At 37.9% G+C, this 24,263-nt stretch overlaps 1 protein-coding gene across 4 annotated transcripts in view; it reads left to right on the plus strand.

The window, feature by feature from the left end:
* The window catches only part of LOC128222591 (uncharacterized), a 91,905-nt gene extending 67,902 nt beyond the window's left edge, over positions 1 to 24,003 (plus strand). For all 4 annotated transcript variants that reach the window (XM_052931681.1, XM_052931682.1, XM_052931679.1 and 1 more), the window contains exon 13: positions 18,756 to 24,003. In XM_052931681.1, coding sequence (XP_052787641.1) covers positions 18,756 to 22,321 — 3,566 coding nt within the window. In that variant the 3' untranslated portion in view covers positions 22,322 to 24,003. The remainder of the gene's footprint in view (positions 1 to 18,755) is intronic.
* The last annotated feature ends 260 nt before the right edge of the window (positions 24,004 to 24,263 follow it).

Here is a 24,263-nt window from a genome sequence, read left to right on the forward strand (position 1 = left end):
TTCCATCGATAACACCATAATGATGGAACACACCTTTGACTGTGCTCATACTATACGGCTTCTAGTACCATCGATAACACCATAATGATGGAACACACCTTTGACTGTGCTCATACTATACGGCTTCTAGTACCATCGATAACTCCATAATGATGGAACACACCTTTGACTGTGCTCATACTATACGGCTTCTAGTACCATCGATAACTCCATAATGATGGAACACACCTTTGACTGTGCTCATACTATACGGCTTCTTGTACCATCAATAACTCCATAATGATGGAACACACCTTTGACTGTGCTCATACTATACGGCTTCTTGTACCATCGATAACTCCATAATGATGGAACACACCTTTGACTGTGCTCATACTATACGGCTTCTAGTACCATCGATAACACCATAATGATGGAACACACCTTTGACTGTGCTCATACTATACGGCTTCTTGTACCATCGATAACTCCATAATGATGGAACACACCTTTGACTGTGCTCATACTATACGGCTTCTTGTACCATCGATAACTCCATAATGATGGAACACACCTTTGACTGTGCTCATACTATACGGCTTCTTGTACCATCGATAACTCCATAATGATGGAACACACCTTTGACTGTGCTCATACTATACGGCTTCTAGTACCATCGATAACTCCATAATGATGGAACACACCTTTGACTGTGCTCATACTATACGGCTTCTTGTACCATCGATAACTCCATAATGATGGAACACACCTTTGACTGTGCTCATACTATACGGCTTCTTGTACCATCGATAACACCATAATGATGGAACACACCTTTGACTGTGCACATACTGTACGGCTTCTAGTACCATCGATAACTCCATAATGATGGAACACACCTTTGACTGTGCTCATACTATACGGCTTCTAGTACCATCGATAACTCTATAATGATGGAACACACCTTTGACTGTGCTCATACTATACGGCTTCTTGTACCATCGATAACTCCATAATGATGGAACACACCTTTGACGGTGCTCATACTATACGGCTTCTTGTACCATCGATAACTCCATAATGATGGAACACACCTTTGACTGTGCTCATACTATACGGCTTCTTGTACCATCGATAACTCCATAATGATGGAACACACCTTTGACTGTGCTCATACTATACGGCTTCTAGTACCATCGATAACTCCATAATGATGGAACACACCTTTGACTGTGCTCATACTATACGGCTTCTTGTTCCATCGATAACACCATAATGATGGAACACACCTTTGACTGTGCTCATACTATACGGCTTCTAGTACCATCGATAACTCCATAATGATGGAACACACCTTTGACTGTGCACATACTATACGGCTTCTTGTACCATCGATAACTCCATAATGATGGAACACACCTTTGACTGTGCTCATACTATACGGCTTCTTGTACCATCGATAACTCCATAATGATGGAACACACCTTTGACTGTGCACATACTATACGGCTTCTTGTACCATCGATAACTCCATAATGATGGAACACACCTTTGACTGTGCTCATACTATACGGCTTCTTGTACCATCGATAACTCCATAATGATGGAACACACCTTTGACTGTGCTCATACTATACGGCTTCTTGTACCATCGATAACTCCATAATGATGGAACACGTTTCACGGTGCTCATACTATACGGCTTCTTGTACCATCGATAACTCCATAATGATGGAACACACCTTTGACTGTGCTCATACTATACGGCTTCTAGTACCATCGATAACTCCATAATGATGGAACACACCTTTGACTGTGCTCATACTATACGGCTTCTAGTACCATCGATAACTCCATAATGATGGAACACACCTTTGACTGTGCTCATACTATACGGCTTCTAGTACCATCGATAACTCTATAATGATGGAACACACCTTTGACTGTGCTCATACTATACGGCTTCTTGTACCATCGATAACTCCATAATGATGGAACACACCTTTGACTGTGCTCATACTATACGGCTTCTTGTACCATCGATAACTCCATAATGATGGAACACACCTTTGACTGTGCTCATACTATACGGCTTCTAGTACCATCGATAACTCCATAATGATGGAACACACCTTTGACTGTGCTCATACTATACGGCTTCTTGTACCATCGATAACTCCATAATGATGGAACACACCTTTGACTGTGCTCATACTATACGGCTTCTAGTACCATCGATAACTCCATAATGATGGAACACACCTTTGACTGTGCTCATACTATACGGCTTCTTGTACCATCGATAACTCCATAATGATGGAACACACCTTTGACTGTGCTCATACTATACGGCTTCTAGTACCATCGATAACTCCATAATGATGGAACACACCTTTGACTGTGCTCATACTATACGGCTTCTTGTACCATCGATAACTCCATAATGATGGAACACACCTTTGACTGTGCTCATACTATACGGCTTCTTGTACCATCGATAACTCCATAATGATGGAACACACCTTTGACTGTGCTCATACTATACGGCTTCTTTTACCATCGATAACTCCATAATGATGGAACACACCTTTGACTGTGCTCATACTATACGGCTTCTTGTACCATCGATAACTCCATAATGATGGAACACACCTTTGACTGTGCTCATACTATACGGCTTCTTGTACCATCGATAACTCCATAATGATGGAACACACCTTTGACTGTGCTCATACTATACGGCTTCTAGTACCATCGATAACTCCATAATGATGGAACACACCTTTGACTGTGCTCATACTATACGGCTTCTAGTACCATCGATAACACCATAATGATGGAACACACCTTTGACTGTGCTCATACTATACGGCTTCTTGTACCATCGATAACTCCATAATGATGGAACACACCTTTGACTGTGCTCATACTATACGGCTTCTAGTACCATCGATAACTCCATAATGATGGAACACACCTTTGACTGTGCTCATACTATACGGCTTCTAGTACCATCGATAACTCCATAATGATGGAACACACCTTTGACTGTGCTCATACTATACGGCTTCTAGTACCATCGATAACTCAATAATGATGGAACACACCTTTGACTGTGCTCATACTATACGGCTTCTAGTACCATCGATAACTCCATAATGATGGAACACACCTTTGACTGTGCTCATACTATACGGCTTCTAGTACCATCGATAACTCCATAATGATGGAACACACCTTTGACTGTGCTCATACTATACGGCTTCTTGTACCATCGATAACTCCATAATGATGGAACACACCTTTGACTGTGCTCATACTATACGGCTTCTAGTACCATCGATAACTCCATAATGATGGAACACACCTTTGACTGTGCTCATACTATACGGCTTCTTGTACCATCGATAACTCCATAATGATGGAACACACCTTTGACTGTGCTCATACTATACGGCTTCTTGTACCATCGATAACTCCATAATGATGGAACACACCTTTGACTGTGCTCATACTATACGGCTTCTTGTACCATCGATAACTCCATAATGATGGAACACACCTTTGACTGTGCTCATACTATACGGCTTCTAGTACCATCGATAACTCCATAATGATGGAACACACCTTTGACTGTGCTCATACTATACGGCTTCTAGTACCATCGATAACTCCATAATGATGGAACACACCTTTGACTGTGCTCATACTATACGGCTTCTTGTACCATCGATAACTCCATAATGATGGAACACACCTTTGACTGTGCTCATACTATACGGCTTCTTGTACCATCGATAACTCCATAATGATGGAACACGTTTCACGGTGCTCATACTATACGGCTTCTTGTACCATCGATAACTCCATAATGATGGAACACACCTTTGACTGTGCTCATACTATACGGCTTCTTGTACTATCGATAATTCCATAATGATGGAACACACCTTTGACTGTGCTCATACTATACGGCTTCTTGTACCATCGATAACTCCACAATGATGGAACACACCTTTGACTGTGCTCATACTATACGGCTTCTAGTACCATCGATAACACCATAATGATGGAACACACCTTTGACTGTGCACATACTATACGGCTTCTAGTACCATCGATAACTCCATAATGATGGAACACACCTTTTACTGTGCTCATACTATACGGCTTCTAGTACCATCGATAACTCCATAATGATGGAACACACCTTTGACTGTGCACATACTATACGGCTTCTAGTACCATCGATAATTCCATAATGATGGAACACACCTTTGACTGTGCTCATACTATACGGCTTCTTGTACCATCGATAACTCCATAATGATGGAACACACCTTTGACTGTGCTCATACTATACGGCTTCTTGTACCATCGATAACTCCATAATGATGGAACACGTTTCACGGTGCTCATACTATACGGCTTCTTGTACCATCGATAACTCCATAATGATGGAACACACCTTTGACTGTGCTCATACTATACGGCTTCTTGTACCATCGATAACTCCATAATGATGGAACACACCTTTGACTTTGCTCATACTATACGGCTTCTTGTACCATCGATAACTCCATAATGATGGAACACACCTTTGACTTTGCTCATACTATACGGCTTCTTGTACCATCGATAACTCCATAATGATGGAACACGTTTCACGGTGCTCATACTATACGGCTTCTTGTACCATCGATAACTCCATAATGATGGAACACACCTTTGACTGTGCTCATACTATACGGCTTCTAGTACCATCGATAATTCCATAATGATGGAACACACCTTTGACTGTGCTCATACTATACGGCTTCTTGTACCATCGATAACTCCATAATGATGGAACACACCTTTGACTGTGCTCATACTATACGGCTTCTTGTACCATCGATAACTCCATAATGATGGAACACACCTTCGACTGTGCTCATACTATACGAATTCTTGTACCATCGATAACTCCATAATGATGGAACACACCTTTGACTGTGCTCATACTATACGGCTTCTTGTACTATCGATAACTCCATAATGATGGAACACACCTTTGACTGTGCTCATACTATACGGCTTCTAGTACCATCGATAACTCCATAATGATGGAACACACCTTTGACTGTGCTCATACTGTACGGCTTCTAGTACCAACGATAACTCCATAATGATGGAACACACCTTTGACTGTGCTCATACTATACGGCTTCTTGTACCATCGATAACTCCATAATGATGGAACACACCTTTGACTGTGCTCATACTATACGGCTTCTAGTACCATCGATAACTCCATAATGATGGAACACACCTTTGACTGTGCTCATACTATACGGCTTCTAGTACCATCGATAACACCATAATGATGGAACACACCTTTGACTGTGCTCATACTATACGGCTTCTAGTACCATCGATAACTCCATAATGATGGAACACACCTTTGACTGTGCTCATACTATACGGCTTCTTGTACCATCGATAACTCCATAATGATGGAACACACCTTTGACTGTGCTCATACTATACGGCTTCTTGTACCATCAATAACTCCATAATGATGGAACACACCTTTGACTGTGCTCATACTATACGGCTTCTTGTACCATCGATAACTCCATAATGATGGAACACACCTTTGACTGTGCACATACTATACGGCTTCTAGTACCATCGATAACTCCATAATGATGGAACACACCTTTGACTGTGCTCATACTATACGGCTTCTTGTTCCATCGATAACTCCATAATGATGGAACACACCTTTGACTGTGCTCATACTATACGGCTTCTAGTACCATCGATAACTCCATAATAATGGAACACACCTTTGATTTTGCTCATACTATACGGCTTCTAGTACCATCGATAACTCCATAATGATGGAACACACCTTTGACTGTGCTCATACTATACGGCTTCTTGTACCATCGATAACTCCATAATGATGGAACACGTTTCACGGTGCTCATACTATACGGCTTCTTGTACCATCGATAACTCCATAATGATGGAACACACCTTTGACTGTGCTCATACTATACGGCTTCTAGTACAATCGATAACTCTATAATGATGGAACACACCTTTGACTGTGCTCATACTATACGGCTTCTTGTACCATCGATAACTCCATAATGATGGAACACACCTTTGACTGTGCTCATACTATACGGCTTCTTGTACCATCGATAACTCCATAATGATGGAACACGTTTCACGGTGCTCATACTATACGGCTTCTTGTACCATCGATAACTCCATAATGATGGAACACGTTTCACGGTGCTCATATTATACGGCTTCTAGTACCATCGATAACTCCATAATGATGGAACACACCTTTGACGGTGCTCATATTATACGGCTTCTAGTACCATCGATAACTCCATAATGATGGAACACACCTTTGACTGTGCTAATACTGTACGGCTTCTTGTACAATCGATAATTCCATAATGATGGAACACACCTTTGACTGTGCTCATACTATACGGCTTCTTGTACCATCGATAACTCCATAATGATGGAACACACCTTTGACTGTGCTCATACTATACGGCTTCTAGTACCATCGATAACTCCATAATGATGGAACACACCTTTGACTGTGCTCATACTATACGGCTTCTAGTACCATCGATAACTCCATAATGATGGAACACACCTTTGACTGTGCTCATACTATACGGCTTCTAGTACCATCGATAACTCCATAATGATGGAACACACCTTTGACTGTGCTCATACTATACGGCTTCTAGTACCATCAATAACTCCATAATGATGGAACACACCTTTGACTGTGCTCATACTATACGGCTTCTTGTACTATCGATAATTCCATAATGATGGAACACACCTTTGACTGTGCTCATACTATACGGCTTCTTGTACCATCGATAACTCCATAATGATGGAACACACCTTTGACTGTGCTCATACTATACGGCTTCTTGTACCATCGATAACTCCATAATGATGGAACACACCTTTGACTGTGCTCATACTATACGGCTTCTTGTACCATCAATAACACCATAATGATGGAACACACCTTTGACTGTGCTCATACTATACGGCTTCTTGTACCATCGATAACACCATAATGATGGAACACACCTTTGACTGTGCTCATACTATACGGCTTCTAGTACCATCGATAACTCCATAATGATGAAACACACCTTTGACTGTGCTCATACTATACGGCTTCTAGTACCATCGATAACTCTATAATGATGGAACACACCTTTGACTGTGCTCATACTATACGGCTTCTAGTACCATCGATAACTCCATAATGATGGAACACACCTTTGACTGTGCTCATACTATACGGCTTCTAGTACCATCGATAACTGCATAATGATGGAACACACCTTTGACTGTGCTCATACTATACGGCTTCTTGTACCATCGATAACTCCATAATGATGGAACACACCTTTGACTGTGCTCATACTATACGGCTTCTTGTACCATCGATAACTGCATAATGATGGAACACACCTTTGACTGTGCTCATACTATACGGCTTCTAGTACCATCGATAACTCTATAATGATGGAACACACCTTTGACTGTGCTCATACTATACGGCTTCTAGTACCATCGATAACTCCATAATGATGGAACACACCTTTGACTGTGCTCATACTTTACGGCTTCTAGTACCATCGATAACTCCATAATGATGGAACACACCTTTGACTGTGCTCATACTATACGGCTTCTAGTACCATCGATAACTCCATAATGATGGAACACACCTTTGACTGTGCTCATACTATACGGCTTCTTGTACCATCAATAACTCCATAATGATGGAACACACCTTTGACTGTGCTCATACTATACGGCTTCTAGTACCATCGATAACTCCATAATGATGGAACACACCTTTGACTGTGCTCATACTATACGGCTTCTAGTACCATCGATAACTCCATAATGATGGAACACACCTTTGACTGTGCTCATACTATACGGCTTCTAGTACCATCGATAACTCCATAATGATGGAACACACCTTTGACTGTGCTCATACTATACGGCTTCTAGTACCATCGATAACACCATAATGATGGAACACACCTTTGACTGTGCTCATACTATACGGCTTCTAGTACCATCGATAACTCCATAATGATGGAACACACCTTTGACTGTGCTCATACTATACGGCTTCTAGTACCATCGATAACTCCATAATGATGGAACACACCTTTGACTGTGCACATACTATACGGCTTCTAGTACCATCGATAACTCCATAATGATGGAACACACCTTTGACTGTGCTCATACTATACGGCTTCTTGTACCATCGATAACTCCATAATGATGGAACACACCTTTTACTGTGCTCATACTATACGGCTTCTAGTACCATCGATAATTCCATAATGATGGAACACACCTTTGACTGTGCTCATACTATACGGCTTCTAGTACCATCGATAACTCCATAATGATGGAACACACCTTTGACTGTGCTCATACTATACGGCTTCTTGTACCATCGATAACTCCATAATGATGGAACACACCTTTGACTGTGCTCATACTATACGGCTTCTAGTACCATCGATAACTCCATAATGATGGAACACACCTTTGACTGTGCTCATACTATACGGCTTCTTGTACCATCGATAACTCCATCATTATGGAACACACCTTTGACTGTGCTCATACTATACGGCTTCTTGTACCATCGATAACTCCATAATGATGGAACACGTTTCACGGTGCTCATACTATACGGCTTCTAGTACCATCGATAACTCCATAATGATGGAACACACCTTTGACTGTGCTCATACTATACGGCTTCTAGTACCATCGATAACTCCATAATGATGGAACACGTTTCACGGTGCTCATACTATACGGCTTCTTGTACCATCGATAACTCCATAATGATGGAACACGTTTCACGGTGCTCATACTATACGGCTTCTTGTACCATCGATAACTCCATAATGATGGAACACGTTTCACGGTGCTCATATTATACGGCTTCTTGTACCATCGATAACTCCATAATGATGGAACACGTTTCACGGTGCTCATACTATACGGCTTCTAGTACCATCGATAACTCCATAATGATGGAACACACCTTTGACTGTGCTCATACTATACGGCTTCTTGTACTATCGATAATTCCATAATGATGGAACACACCTTTGACTGTGCTCATACTATACGGCTTCTTGTACCATCGATAACTCCATAATGATGGAACACACCTTTGACTGTGCTCATACTATACGCCTTCTAGTACCATCGATAACTCCATAATGATGGAACACACCTTTGACTGTGCTCATACTATACGGCTTCTAGTACCATCGATAACTCCATAATGATGGAACACACCTTTGACTGTGCTCATACTATACGGCTTCTAGTACCATCGATAACTCCATAATGATGAAACACACCTTTGACTGTGCTCATACTATACGGCTTCTTGTACCATCGATAACTCCATAATGATGGAACACACCTTTGACTGTGCTCATACTATACGGCTTCTTGTACCATCGATAACTCCATAATGATGGAACACGTTTCACGGTGCTCATACTATACGGCTTCTAGTACCATCGATAACTCCATAATGATGGAACACACCTTTGACTGTGCTCATACTATACGGCTTCTTGTACCATCGATAACTCCATAATGATGGAACACACCTTTGACTGTGCTCATACTATACGGCTTCTTGTACCATCGATAACTCCATAATGATGGAACACACCTTTGACTGTGCTCATACTATACGGCTTCTTGTACCATCGATAACTCCATAATGATGGAACACACCTTTGACTGTGCTCATACTATACGGCTTCTAGTACCATCGATAACTCCATAATGATGGAACACACCTTTGACTGTGCTCATACTATACGGCTTCTAGTACCATCGATAACACCATAATGATGGAACACACCTTTGACGGTGCTCATACTATACGGCTTCTTGTACTATCGATAACTCCATAATGATGGAACACACCTTTGACTGTGCTCATACTATACGGCTTCTTGTACCATCGATAACTCCATAATGATGGAACACACCTTTGACTGTGCTCATACTATACGGCTTCTAGTACCATCGATAACTCCATAATGATGGAACACACCTTTGACTGTGCTCATACTATACGGCTTCTAGTACCATCGATAACTCCATAATGATGGAACACACCTTTGACTGTGCACATACTATACGGCTTCTAGTACCATCGATAACTCCATAATGATGGAACACACCTTTGACTGTGCTCATACTATACGGCTTCTAGTACCATCGATAACTCCATAATGATGGAACACACCTTTGACTGTGCTCATACTATACGGCTTCTAGTACCATCGATAACTCCATAATGATGGAACACACCTTTGACTGTGCTCATACTATACGGCTTCTAGTACCATCGATAACTCCATAATGATGGAACACACCTTTGACTGTGCTCATACTATACGGCTTCTTGTACCATCGATAACTCCATAATGATGGAACACACCTTTGACTGTGCTCATACTATACGGCTTCTAGTACCATCGATAACTCCATAATGATGGAACACACCTTTGACTGTGCTCATACTATACGGCTTCTAGTACCATCGATAACTCCATAATGATGGAACACACCTTTGACTGTGCTCATACTATACGGCTTCTTGTACCATCGATAACTCCATAATGATGGAACACACCTTTGACTGTGCTCATATTATACAGCTTCTAGTACCATCGATAACTCTATAATGATGGAACACACCTTTGACTGTGCTCATACTATACGGCTTCTAGTACCATCGATAACTCCATAATGATGGAACACACCTTTGACGGTGCTCATACTATACGGCTTCTAGTACCATCGATAACTCCATAATGATGGAACACACCTTTGACTGTGCTCATACTATACGGCTTCTTGTACCATCGATAACTCCATAATGATGGAACACACCTTTGACGGTGCTCATACTATACGGCTTCTAGTTCCATCGATAACTCCATAATGATGGAACACACCTTTGACTGTGCTCATACTATACGGCTTCTAGTACCATCGATAACACCATAATGATGGAACACACCTTTGACTGTGCACATACTATACGGCTTCTAGTACCATCGATAACTCCATAATGATGGAACACACCTTTGACTGTGCTCATACTATACGGCTTCTTGTACCATCAATAACTCCATAATGATGGAACACACCTTTGACTGTGCACATACTATACGGCTTCTTGTACCATCGATAACACCATAATGATGGAACACACCTTTGACTGTGCTCATACTATACGGCTTCTAGTACCATCGATAACTCCATAATGATGGAACACACCTTTGACTGTGCACATACTATACGGCTTCTTGTACCATCGATAACACCATAATGATGGAACACACCTTTGACTGTGCTCATACTATACGGCTTCTAGTACCATCGATAACTCCATAATGATGGAACACACCTTTGACTGTGCTCATACTATACGGCTTCTAGTACCATCGATAACTCCATAATGATGGAACACACCTTTGACTGTGCTCATACTATACGGCTTCTAGTACCATCGATAACTCCATAATGATGGAACACACCTTTGACGGTGCTCATACTATACGGCTTCTAGTACCATCGATAACTCCATAATGATGGAACACACCTTTGACTGTGCTCATACTATACGGCTTCTAGTACCATCGATAACTCCATAATGATGGAACACACCTTTGACTGTGCTCATACTATACGGCTTCTAGTACCATCGATAACACCATAATGATGGAACACACCTTTGACTGTGCTCATACTATACGGCTTCTTGTACCATCGATAACTCCATAATGATGGAACACACCTTTGACTGTGCTCATACTTTACGGCTTCTAGTACCATCGATAACTCCATAATGATGGAACACACCTTTGACTGTGCTCATACTATACGGCTTCTAGTACCATCGATAACTCCATAATGATGGAACACACCTTTGACTGTGCTTATACTATACGGCTTCTTGTACCATCGATAACTCCATAATGATGGAACACACCTTTGACTGTGCTTATACTTTACGGCTTCTAGTACCATCGATAACTCAATAAATGCTTGTTTCCGTTATTTTAGTATGGGTGGATATTCGTTCAAGAATTCGTTTTCTAATTAGTGTGACTTCGCTTCAGGTATCATTTAATTGTTTTTTAAATCTTTATTTAATTTTAATAAACAAGAAGTCGGATCTTCTTTAAATGAAGTTGAAATACCCTTATTGTATCATTTTTCCCAGACGATCAATGTAAAATATACAAAAATCCCTTAATATATCGGCGGCCAATATGAATATAAATACAATGACCTTTGCTGTGGTAACGTGGCCGTAACAATCCGATTGCTGCAACAACGCCCTCGTCAGTCCGATGGCTGCAACAACGACCGTCAGCCTGACGGTTGCAACAACGCCCCCTTCATTCCGATGGCTGCAACAACGTCCGCGTAAGGCACTCATCTGTCCGTGCCCCTTCTTCCGTAAATGGAGCGTAGCTGTCGTAGAGCTAAAGCGGTGTCATCGGTCCCCCTGCTGTCGCTGAAATGGTCCCTCGGAAGCCCAATGGTCGTTATACGTCGTAAATGTCGTAGTTTTTTTCAGGGTCGTATCTAAACTATTGACACTCTGTAAACAGTGTCATATTAAAGTATTCACTTTAATATACATTTATTACAATGTCCGTTTATAGCGAGGTTTACCTTTTTGAAGTTCTGTTGTTCCAAAAAAAATGAAAACTATTCCAGATTTTCCTCTCCAGAGCATAGTGCCCGCAAAACCGTACCGAATCTTTATATTTCTTATACTGGAGCGCGGCCTGATTTAAAGGTGGTGCTTGTTTTATATTATCAGTTTTGGGTGCGGAGACATATCATCCGCGAGCCAGACGGAACAAAGAATAAACTATCGGTCATTCATTAAGATTTATTTTTGGATAGTTTTAATTGTAAAGCCACATTTTTTAGTATTGTAATGCAAAAAGTGTACCAGTTTTATAACATGCATAACCAGGTTATATTTAATAATAAGAAATCATATTGACAATACAGTGTCACACGAGTATCATTATTCAAAAGTGTATAATTTTAATCACGAGGTTTGTTGATGACGTAACTGCAATTGTTCACTTCTTCTATATACATTACAACTGGAATGCGGCGTCTTTCTAACAAATTAAAACAGGTAATTGCGGGCTTGTAATTTCAAGGTGTAGTTCGACCCGCCCTTTCAAAACCATTTTCTCACTCATGAATGAAATTGGAATTCAAATCATATCTTCTTAGACAAAATCCTACTCAGCAATGGTGTTTGTTGTCAAAAGGGATCCCCCCCCCCCCTCAAAAATTTAAGTCACAATTTCGCTACCAGCCATGGTGCTGGATGTCTAAAGGAGACATCCCTCCAGCCTCCTGAACATTTATCTTGTTAGTCACAAATCTTTTATCAGCCAAGGTGTTGTTTGGCGGTAGTGGACACCAAACCCGCACACTTCCCGTCCACTCCCAATATTTTCAGTTGCTATCTCTAACTCAGCAATGGTTTTGCTTGGCAAGTGGACACTCTCCCTGTCCATCGCCTTAGTTACAATCTTTTATACGGCAATTGTGTTGGTTGGCAGGAAGAGACACACATCTTCCACCAATCATCGCATCTGTGTACACTTTTTAGTCAATTTGTGTTTACAAAATCGTCATACCAGTTACGTGACCAGCTCTGCTGTTTGTTGGCAATTGGTTGATATCAAATCGTCAGTCAATGATAAATGCAGTATTGCCAAATAATATCAGATCAACAATTGTCACATTTTAAGATGTTTTCTTAATTCACACGCTCTATATGATATGTGAAACGAAATCTACTGATTCCATCTCATTTACGTCTTTTTCTAAAGAAAGTAATCCTATTTATATACACACCTACACCTCGGTTTCGGGACCGTACACATAGATGAACACGTTACTACTATTGAATTGCTGTGCTGAACACATTCACAAAGGATGGTTTAATAACAATTCATTTTAAACACATAAAAGCTGGGGAAATGCGAACAACGGTGAATATATTATGCATTTTGCTATCATCAAAAAACTAATGTATGTACTTTTCAATATGAAAAATCAACAGAGGCATACACCCTTTTTGACGCTTTAGCACAAAACGTATTCCAATATACAAAGAACTTTTGCATTTGAACAGAGCTGTGATAAAATGTATAATCCTTTGTAAAATGACCTAGCTTAATACATCGTAAATAAATATGTATTGTAGCTGACATATACACTTTAAATGTGGATGCATGTCACACAGTCACCAGAACAAAACAATAAATATAAATATATACACTGTATCATACAAAATGTTTTACATTCTACCCTACAAACAATATTACCAAATAGTGTATCTTAAAAAGATCTTTACTTTAAATTGTTCCTTATATACGTGTTGTCCTTCATTGAACCTTACAAATGTGTTTGCCCTACAAAATCCTAATACAGTATTTACGTAACATTGTACCTTATTTAAGAGTTACATTACATGTAGCCTTACATTAGTGTTAACTTAGATTGTACCTTTTTTAACAGTTACCTTATATTGAACCTTACATTAGTGTTCACCCTATAATGTAGCTTATTCAAGATTAACCTTACGTGGAGCTTTTCATGCGTTTTTACGTTACATTGTATATTATTTAGGAGTTACCTTAAATTGAACCTTACATTAGTGTTTACCCTACATTGTTCTTCATTTCAGAGTTACCTTATATTGAGCCTTAAATTATTGTGTACCGTACAATGTACCTTATTTAAGGGTAACCTTACATTGAGCCTTACATTTAGTGTTTTCACTATATTGCATCTTATTTAAGAGTTACCTTAACTACATTTAGCCTAACAATAGTGTTTCCCCTACATTGTATCTTATTTAAAGAGTTACCCTACATTAAGCCTTAATTAAGAGTTACCTTAATTTGAGCCTCACATTATTGTTGACCTTACATTGTACCTTATTTAAGAGTTACATTACATAAAGCCTTAATTAAGAGATACCTTGATTTGACACTTACATTATTGTCCTTACATTTACCTTATTAAGGAGGTACCTTACATTGTACCTTATTTAAAAGTTACTTTACATTGAGCAATACATTATTGTTTAACCAACATTGAACATTAATTAAGAGCTACTTTACATTGAGCCTAACATTAGTGTTTAACCTACATTGAACACTACTTAAGAGCTAATTTACATTGAGCCTAACATTAGTGTTTAACCTACATTGAACACTACTTAAGAGTTACCTTACATTAAGCCTAACATTAGTGTTTAACTTACATTGAACATTACTTAAGAGTTACCTTACATTGAGCCTAACATTATTGTTTAACCTAGATTGAACATTACTTAAGAGCTACTTTACATTGAGCAACATTATTGTTTAACCTACATTGAACATTAATTAAGAGCTACCTTACATTGAGCCTAACATTATTGTTTCACGAACATTGAACATTACTTAAGAGCTACCTTACATTGAGCCTAACATTATTGTTTAACCTACATTGAACAATACTTAAGAGCTACCTTACATTGAGCCTAACATTATTGTTTAACCTACATTGCACATTAATAAAGGGTTACTTTACATTGAGCCTAACATTATTGTTTAACCTACATTGAACATTAATTAAGAGCTACCTTACATTGAGCCTAACATTATTGTTTAACCAACATTGAACATTAATTAAGAGCTACCTTACATTGAGCCTAACAGTATTGTTTAACCTACATTGAACATTAATTAAGAGCTACATTACATTGAGCCTAACATTAGTGTTTAACCTACACTGAACATTTCTTAAGAGCTACTTTACATTGAGCCTAACATTATTGTTTAACCTACATTGAACATTACTTTAGAGCCACTTTACATTGAGCCTAACAGTATTGTTTAACCTACATTGAACATTAATTAAGAGCTACTTTACATTGAGCCTTATATTATTGTTTAACCTACATTGAACATTAATTAAGAGCTACCTTGCATTGAGCCTAACATTATTGTTTAGCTTACATTGTTTATTGTTTAAGATATACTTTACATTGAGCCTTACATTTTTGTTTAGCTTACATTGTTTATTGTTTAAGAGCTACTTTACATTGAGCCTTACATTATTGTTTAGCTTACATTGTTCATTGTTTAAGAGCTACCTTACATTTAGCCTTTTATTGGTGTTTACCTTACATTGTACTTTACTTTAGAGTTTACCTTACATTGTACATTACGGAGATATTTTCCCAAAGTTTAAATGAACCTTTTTATAGCGTTTACCATACTTACCCTACATTGTATTTTACAAAAGTGTTTACCCTGCATTGTATTCAAAATAGTTTTCTATACAATGTGCCTTGAAAAGTATCTTTACCCTATATTGTACGTTATATACGTGTTTGATTTTAAATAGACATTTGATTACCTATATTTTTGGGGGTAATTAATATTTAACACGCTATTCTGAATAAAAGCGAAAAAATAATCAATAACCTTTGATTGTATTAGAATTCAAATGATCAGCTTGCCGTTTTGTTATCATTATGGAGTACAACATGTTATACTAAACTGGAAACCCGACTCAGTCATAAAACGGACTGGGCACTGTTGCGATTTAAGAGTTTACAATTTATTTACTTAAATAAAAATATGCGAATTAAAATGCCTAGAATAAATATTAATGACAAAATGTTGACAAAGAACTTTCAACTATCCTGGGTTTTTTATTGTCCATAAAAATTATTCGACATGCAATATTGAAAAAAAATATGAGCGCTATCTAAATCCAACAAAACAGTCAGAATAATTCTTACAGAAAACACACAGAATAATTCCCACAGAAAACTCACATAAATATTCCCACAGAAAACTCACATAATTATTCCCATGGAAAACTCAGAGAATTATTCCCACAGAAAACTCACAGAATTATTCCAATGGAAAACTCACAGAATTATTCCCACAGAAAACACACAGAATAATTCCCACAGAAAACTCACAGAATTATTCCCATGGAAAACTCACAGAATAATTCCCACAGAAAACTCCCACAGAAAACTCCCACAGAAAACTCACAGAACTATTCCCATGGAAAACTCACAGAATAATTCCCACAGAAAACTTACAGAATTATTCCCACAGAAAACTCATAGAATAATTAATGAATTCAAAGACAGTATAAACTTTCGAGCAGTGGTGAAATATTAATAAAGACTATAATTTTAAAAGGCACTTTTTAAAAAGGACCATATCAGAGAAGTTTGCCATTTTGTTCTAAATAAGAATGTTCAAAATCATACTACATAAAATCCACAAAAAAAATTCTCTCAAATTCTATAAGAATTACGTTTATTGTGAAACTAATATACATGGACAAATATTAGTTCTAGAACATTTTAAACAAATCCTGACAAATACATTATAGGAATATCATAGGAAAAAATGTTCACATTTCAATGAAACTCGATTATTAAACAACCCAGTGCTGAATTTAAAACGCATATACATTCAACAGAGTGCACTTTCAAATTGGCCTTTTAAGACTTAATCTAAAAAAACTCGTTATAAAGTGAACGAACATGCTTATATGTGTTGCAATACAAGTTACATGAGCGAACAATAAAGCCAAAGATTAAACAATTCGCCGCGTTAACTCACAAATAAACAGTAATGTCAAGTGTTTACAACAAATATCTTAAAACAATTATATCAGAAGGCACGGAAATGTCAATGTCACATGATAAGTATGTGCCATTTCTAAATTAAACGCTTTTAAAGAAGTACGTTATTGTGAAAAACTCTTGAAAATAGGACCATTTTATCCTCGATCTGGGTACAACAAGTACATTGTACTCATTGATGATGAATTTGAACATATTTGCTCTAAATAATATTTGAATGTCCCTATTTACACGATCATTTCTATAAACGGATAGAAACATAATTAGCCAGAGTTTCTTTTCTGAAAGTGAGCATGGTGCTGTTGCTTTTATAACAAAAATGTACATGCTTCTCCATTTCGAATACAAAGTAACAAACCTAATGACAGATCTTACAGAAAGTCCATATATGTAACGATTATAACTAAATATTATTTGGAATTCCGCTGTATTGGATGTGTCGTCTATCAAGAGTGCTCATTAATGTCATATCAACAAGAATACCAATTAAAATAAAAAGCCAACAGTATCATTTAAGTTAAAAAATGCATTTCTCTCATGTGTATACAGTGTTTCGTTGGCGTACAAAACCAGCAGTGACTTTGTGACGACAAACACCCTCACCACAAACACTGTCACCACGTTTCTAAGTTGGAATTTGACAATACTCGGGCACACAACCACTCCAATTCCTTATATATATTTGTATGTCTTTATCTTTAGCAAACCGAAGAATGAATCTTGCCGCGTGTGCGTACTAGTGTTTATCAGATGTCTTCATGTAAAGCTACGGTTGTTTGTATTTTCAAAGTTCGACAAAGATTGCAGGATAAATTAAATTAATTAAATTGCAAGGTTTGGTCAGGATGGAAAGGCTGGCCACATATTTTAGAATAGTATTTTTCATGCAAATTCTTGTATATATATTTATTAGTTTGCATTTTTTTTTCAATTTCAGTTTTGAAGACAAGACTGATCAAGTATATATTGCACGCGTACTCAACGATTCCACTGAACCCAATCCTGCAGCACAAACATTCTAAGTTGGTTGACTTCTACGAACCTACAAAAATGACAACCACAATCGAGGAGACTGAACATAAAGATAGTAAAACCCGAAAGCCTTATGATGTACCAAAAACAGTTCAAATGGATCTATCCAAAATTGAGGAATTGTTCATCTCAAATCAATCTTACGGTTACAAAAGCCCATCAAACACAAACAGAGTTTACATCTCAGGTGAAGCCGGAATGGGTAAGACCTCTTTTAGTCAATATTTGGCTTTAGCTTGGTGTGCTGTTCATGGTGAGACTGAGGAGTGTGTGAGTATGAGAGAGAAAATGAAGAAGTTTAAACACTTTAATGACATTGAGTATCTGAAACAGACACAGCTGCTATTTCTACTTCATTTGCGAAAGTTTGAGAATGAATCTGATTGCAAGAAAATGTTGAGAACATACCTGCAATCAGATCTAGGATACTCTAATGAAGATATCAACGAACTGTTGTCTGATATAAACAGTCCAAAGACTGTATTATTAATGGATGGACTTGATGAATGGAAATGTAAAGCAACTAAAATGCCATTGTATACTTCAGTATCCGACGCAATTATCATTTGCACGTCCAGACCTTGGAAGATAGATTCCTGTGTTATCGCACGACTGCAGGATTACAACAAAGTAGTCATCACTGGTATCGGGTTTGATTCTGTAGGAAATCTTGTCCGCAATGTAACGAACTGTTTTAGACTAGAACGCATTGCTGTTCGTGACAATACTTCGGACTTCATTCAAACGCTTCGCGATAAAGAACTGAGAACAATTCTTAATCTCAACGCGTCAGCATCACGTGAGGTGCTCATGATACCTGTGCTTATTCTTCTACTCTTGTGTCTCTGGCATGATGGGAAAGATTTTGGAAGTACACGTACACAAGTTTATATAAACATGGCTGAGGCTCTGTTACGTCGTATGAAGAAAAAACAGGGTTTACAATACAAAGAAACAACTAGCGATTATCAGTTACCAGTTTTGTTTAGAACTATGGAGGCAAAATGCTGTATCGAACAAAGCGAAAACATCGCAAAACTATCAGAAATAGCATTTTGTTTGCTGTTCACTGGACAAACAGAACACTCTCTTCAGTTCTCAAATAAGGACCTTAGTCGTTTAGGGTTGTCTGTGAGAGAAAATCTAGAAATTGAAAAAATGTTTAAGGATATAAAGCAGTTTTGTTTAAACTCTGGAAATATTCGAGGAACAACCAGAATGTCGAGTTCAAGTCAGGATAAAATATATAGTTTTATCCACAAATCGTATCAGGAGTTTTTTGCAGCCTTACATATCGTTGCACAAAATTGTGATCAACACATATGTCAGGAAATAGAGGCAAATACCACATCGCTACAAGATGTGGTTGACTTGACGAACGTCTTCGACTTTGTATGTGAATTTGATTCAAACTGCATAGAATCAATGGTGTCATTGATAGATGAGCTAACAACAAAACATGCAATGCAGACTGATGATTACAGGAGAATCAACTTTATTAAGACGATGCAGGGTATTATTTTTGAAAGCTGTTTTAAGAATATAAAGGAAGGTAAAGTGTCGATCAATCTTTCGAACCTTGTTCTCAATGGTTCAGATAGGAAAACTGTATTACGAAATGGAGAACTCATGAATCTCCTAAGAACCAATGAAAACAAAATTGAAAGACATCATTTGGAAATTACCTTGAACAAAACGTTTGGTATTCTTTGTTTAACTAATTTGTCCTTATCAAGTGACATGGACGTTTCTCAATTTGATATGGAAGAGCTTAGACTGGTCAAAGTAAGGACAGAGTTCGTGAATCTGAGTAAAGTTCAACGTCTCAAACGGATTGAAATTTGCTTAAATGAACCAACCACTGTCTCCATACAATTCCAAGATGCAAAAAAACTCAATTATCTCAAACTGAAGAACTGTTCCCTGTCTGGCCCATTGGACCTCTCTCAGTGTCCACTGAAGGAGCTGAAGCTGAATATGACAAAGGTGGAGACAGAAACACTTGTTATAACTAGTTGTGTACAGAAATGTGAAGCATTGAACATGTGTTGTCCATTTGACTTTACTAATGCGATCAAACTTACTAATCTTAATGTCATGTCGTGTTCCCTTCCTGGCCCTCTGGACCTATCTCAGTGTCCACTTCATGAGCTGAAGCTTTATGAGGTTCAGACAGAGAAGGTGGTCACAGGTTGTGTGGAGACATGTACGGTACGGCATATGAATTGCTCGTTTGAATTTATGAATGCAATCGAACTAACCAATCTTAGTATGATGGACTGTTCAATTCAAGGCTCATTGGACCTGTCTAAGCGTCAACTTGTGGAGCTGAATCTTCAAAGGGTTAAGACAAAGAAGATGGTCACAGGTTGTGTGGAGACATGTAAGGTTGTCGATATGAATTGTTCATTTGTATTTACGAAAGCAAACAAACTCAGTATGAAAGACTGTTCCCTTCCTGACTCATTGGACCTGTCTGAGTGTTCACTTGAGGAGTTGACGTTATATAATGTTGAGACTCAAAATGTTGTCACAGGTTGTGTAAAGACATGTACGGTAATGCGTATGAATTGTTTATTTGAATTTACGAATCCAAAGACACTGACCAATCTCAGTATGCAATCGTGTTCTATTCCTGGCCAACTGGACCTGTCTCAGTGTCCACTTGAAGAGCTGACTTTGCAAACATGTTCACTGTCAGGCCAACTGGACCTGTTTAAGTGTCCGATAAAGAAGCTGACTATTCAAAAATGTTTTTTGGCAGGCATACTGGACCTTTCTCACTATCAGTTAGAGACGCTGATTCTTGATGCGATTAACATAAAAGAGGTGGTTACATTTAGTATGGAGACATGTACGGTAGGGAATATGGATTGTCTATTTGAATTTTCGAATGCAGTCAACCTGACCAATCTCAGTATAATTTCGTGTTCTCTCCCCGGCCCGCTGGACCTATCTCATTGTCCGCTGAAGAAGTTTAATATGGAAAAATGTTCACTGTCTGGCCAACTTGATCTATCTCATTGTTCACTGGAGCTACTGATACTGAATCGTGTGACAGCAGAGAAGGTCACTATTGGTTGTGTGAATACATGTTTCTTAAAGAGCATGTCTTGTTCTTGGCAGTTAGTACATTGCGGAGTACAGAATTGTATCCATGATCAGCCATTGACAATATTTGAGTTAAAAGAAGCTTGTGACTTAACGTCAACCATTGAACTGTCAAAATCATCGATTGAACATTTAATATTGAATGAACCCAACATATCCCCGCCCGTGTTTGAAGACCAGATGAGGCACATTTACAGCTTGTCCCGACATATGACGTGTACGGTGAGGGGATTGAAGAAGTTCTGGGAGAAGATGGATGTTGGAAAGAAATTAATGGAAGCTATTGAAAAGATGAAGACTGATGGAAGGTTTTCCGTAAAACAGAACTCTCGGACTGTCACTATAAGAACTAGACACTAAATAATGCAACGACCTCGACCAGGTCACAATTATGGTGTAGGAAGACAGGGTGTACTTTGAGAGCAGTGATGAGGGATAGATAGTAAAGCCAGTGCTACCGATGTACGATTAACTACGCAGTTAAATAAAAAAAAACTAAAACAACATAGCTTTTTCTAAACGAATTCATAGCAATGTGATATATTATTAGCATTGTCTAACATTTCAAACTGACGTTCACTTAAATAGCAGAAATAAAAACTTTATTATTTAAAAAAAGGTTAAACGACACTAAACAAAACTTTTAACTAGAACAGTACACGCTTGTCTTCAATTCCTTATTCTATGCTATTAAAATGGATAGTGTGTGTGTGTGTGTGTGTGTGCGTGTGCGTGTGCGTGTGCGTGTGCGCGTGCGCGTGCGCGTGCGCGTGCGCGTGTGCGTGTGCGTGTGTGTGTGTGTGTGTTTTCTAATGATACGTATGTGCCCGTGATTGTGTTATGTTGCAAACAGTGTGTTTTAGATATGTTACGAATCCTCGTCTGTTTCTTAATGTTTTCCTGATCCAATTCTGGCTTCTCATACTTCGTCATGTATTTATACGTATAGTTCTTAAAAATGCATTTATTAACATAACACAATGGGTGATATGATGAATGATGTATTCATTTTTTTACGAATAAATGTTGTAGACCTTTTATCATTCATTACAGTGCTTTTGTACTCTGCATTAACTGTTCATTTGGGTTCATTTTATTAAAAAACAATCGTTTAAGTAGCAGGTTCTTTTGCGGCAACATTGCTGCGCAAAATGAAACATGTTTGTGCATGTAATAAGAGGACTTTTACTATATAATTATTAGGTTGTCCACAACTCAGTCCATATACCAAATTCACAGTACTTTGATGTTGCTTGTTAATTTCGTTTAGATGTGTGTTGTTTTTACAAATTGCGATAAAAAAGGAAAGTGTTAATTGTCATTTCTTATTGTAAATGTATTGTTGTATCTCTAACAATGAATATGTTTTTTGGTAAAAAGCAAATGGTGTTTTGAGGGAAACTTTAGTATTCCCCCCCCCCAAAAAAAAAAAACAGTTTATACGATTAATTGGTATTTAGAAAAAAAATGGTAAACACAATGGGGTCCAATGAAAGTCAAACTTGTTTACAGTTATAGAGATATGCTGTAATAGATATCAGATTTCAGATTTTAGATTTAAACATTTCAAATATCCAATTGATATTTTATTGATAGAATCGCAAAAGGTCGTACATTGAAGCAAAGAAATAATTCGGCTTTTGAATAATCAAAAGAAATACAGATGACATTTGAATGCACTTTGATGTGTTTATATGTCATGTACATTTTCACTGTTTTGTAAATTAAATTTGAAAAAGCGAAAGTCAAAAAGTAACACCTTGTACTAAGATCAATTATGTAATTATGTTTGGTTATTTTAAAGACGAAAATTATGGAATACGCTATGTTGACATGTAGATATCATTGTTTGTATTGCATATGACAGACGCTTATTATGATTGTAAACATATATTATTTGATGTAGTTTAAATCATAGATCATTTTTGACAGAAACAAATAAAAAAGGTCTAAACTATTCGAACGTAGTGTGTGTACATGATAAAATTGTAATTGCTATTTTTCGATATTGTTTATATATTAAAAAATGTTATTTAACAAAATGCAAACTTGTATAATCCAACGGTAGAGACGTATATAATATACTTTTCAAAAAACGATTTCTCAAGCCATTTGCTTCAGCTTAAATAAAGGTACTAATATAGTTACTATATTATGTATATAGGGATAAAGGCGAAAAGGATTTATCTGATCCTTTACTTAAGGTCACTAACATCAGTATATGTGATAGTACTAGTAATAGTAGAGTACAGTAACAAAAGGGATAAAGGCGAAAAGGGTCTATCTGATCAGTACAAGTAAA

This window comes from Mya arenaria, chromosome 16, assembly GCF_026914265.1.
Source record: "Mya arenaria isolate MELC-2E11 chromosome 16, ASM2691426v1".
NCBI lineage: Eukaryota > Metazoa > Mollusca > Bivalvia > Myida > Myidae > Mya > Mya arenaria.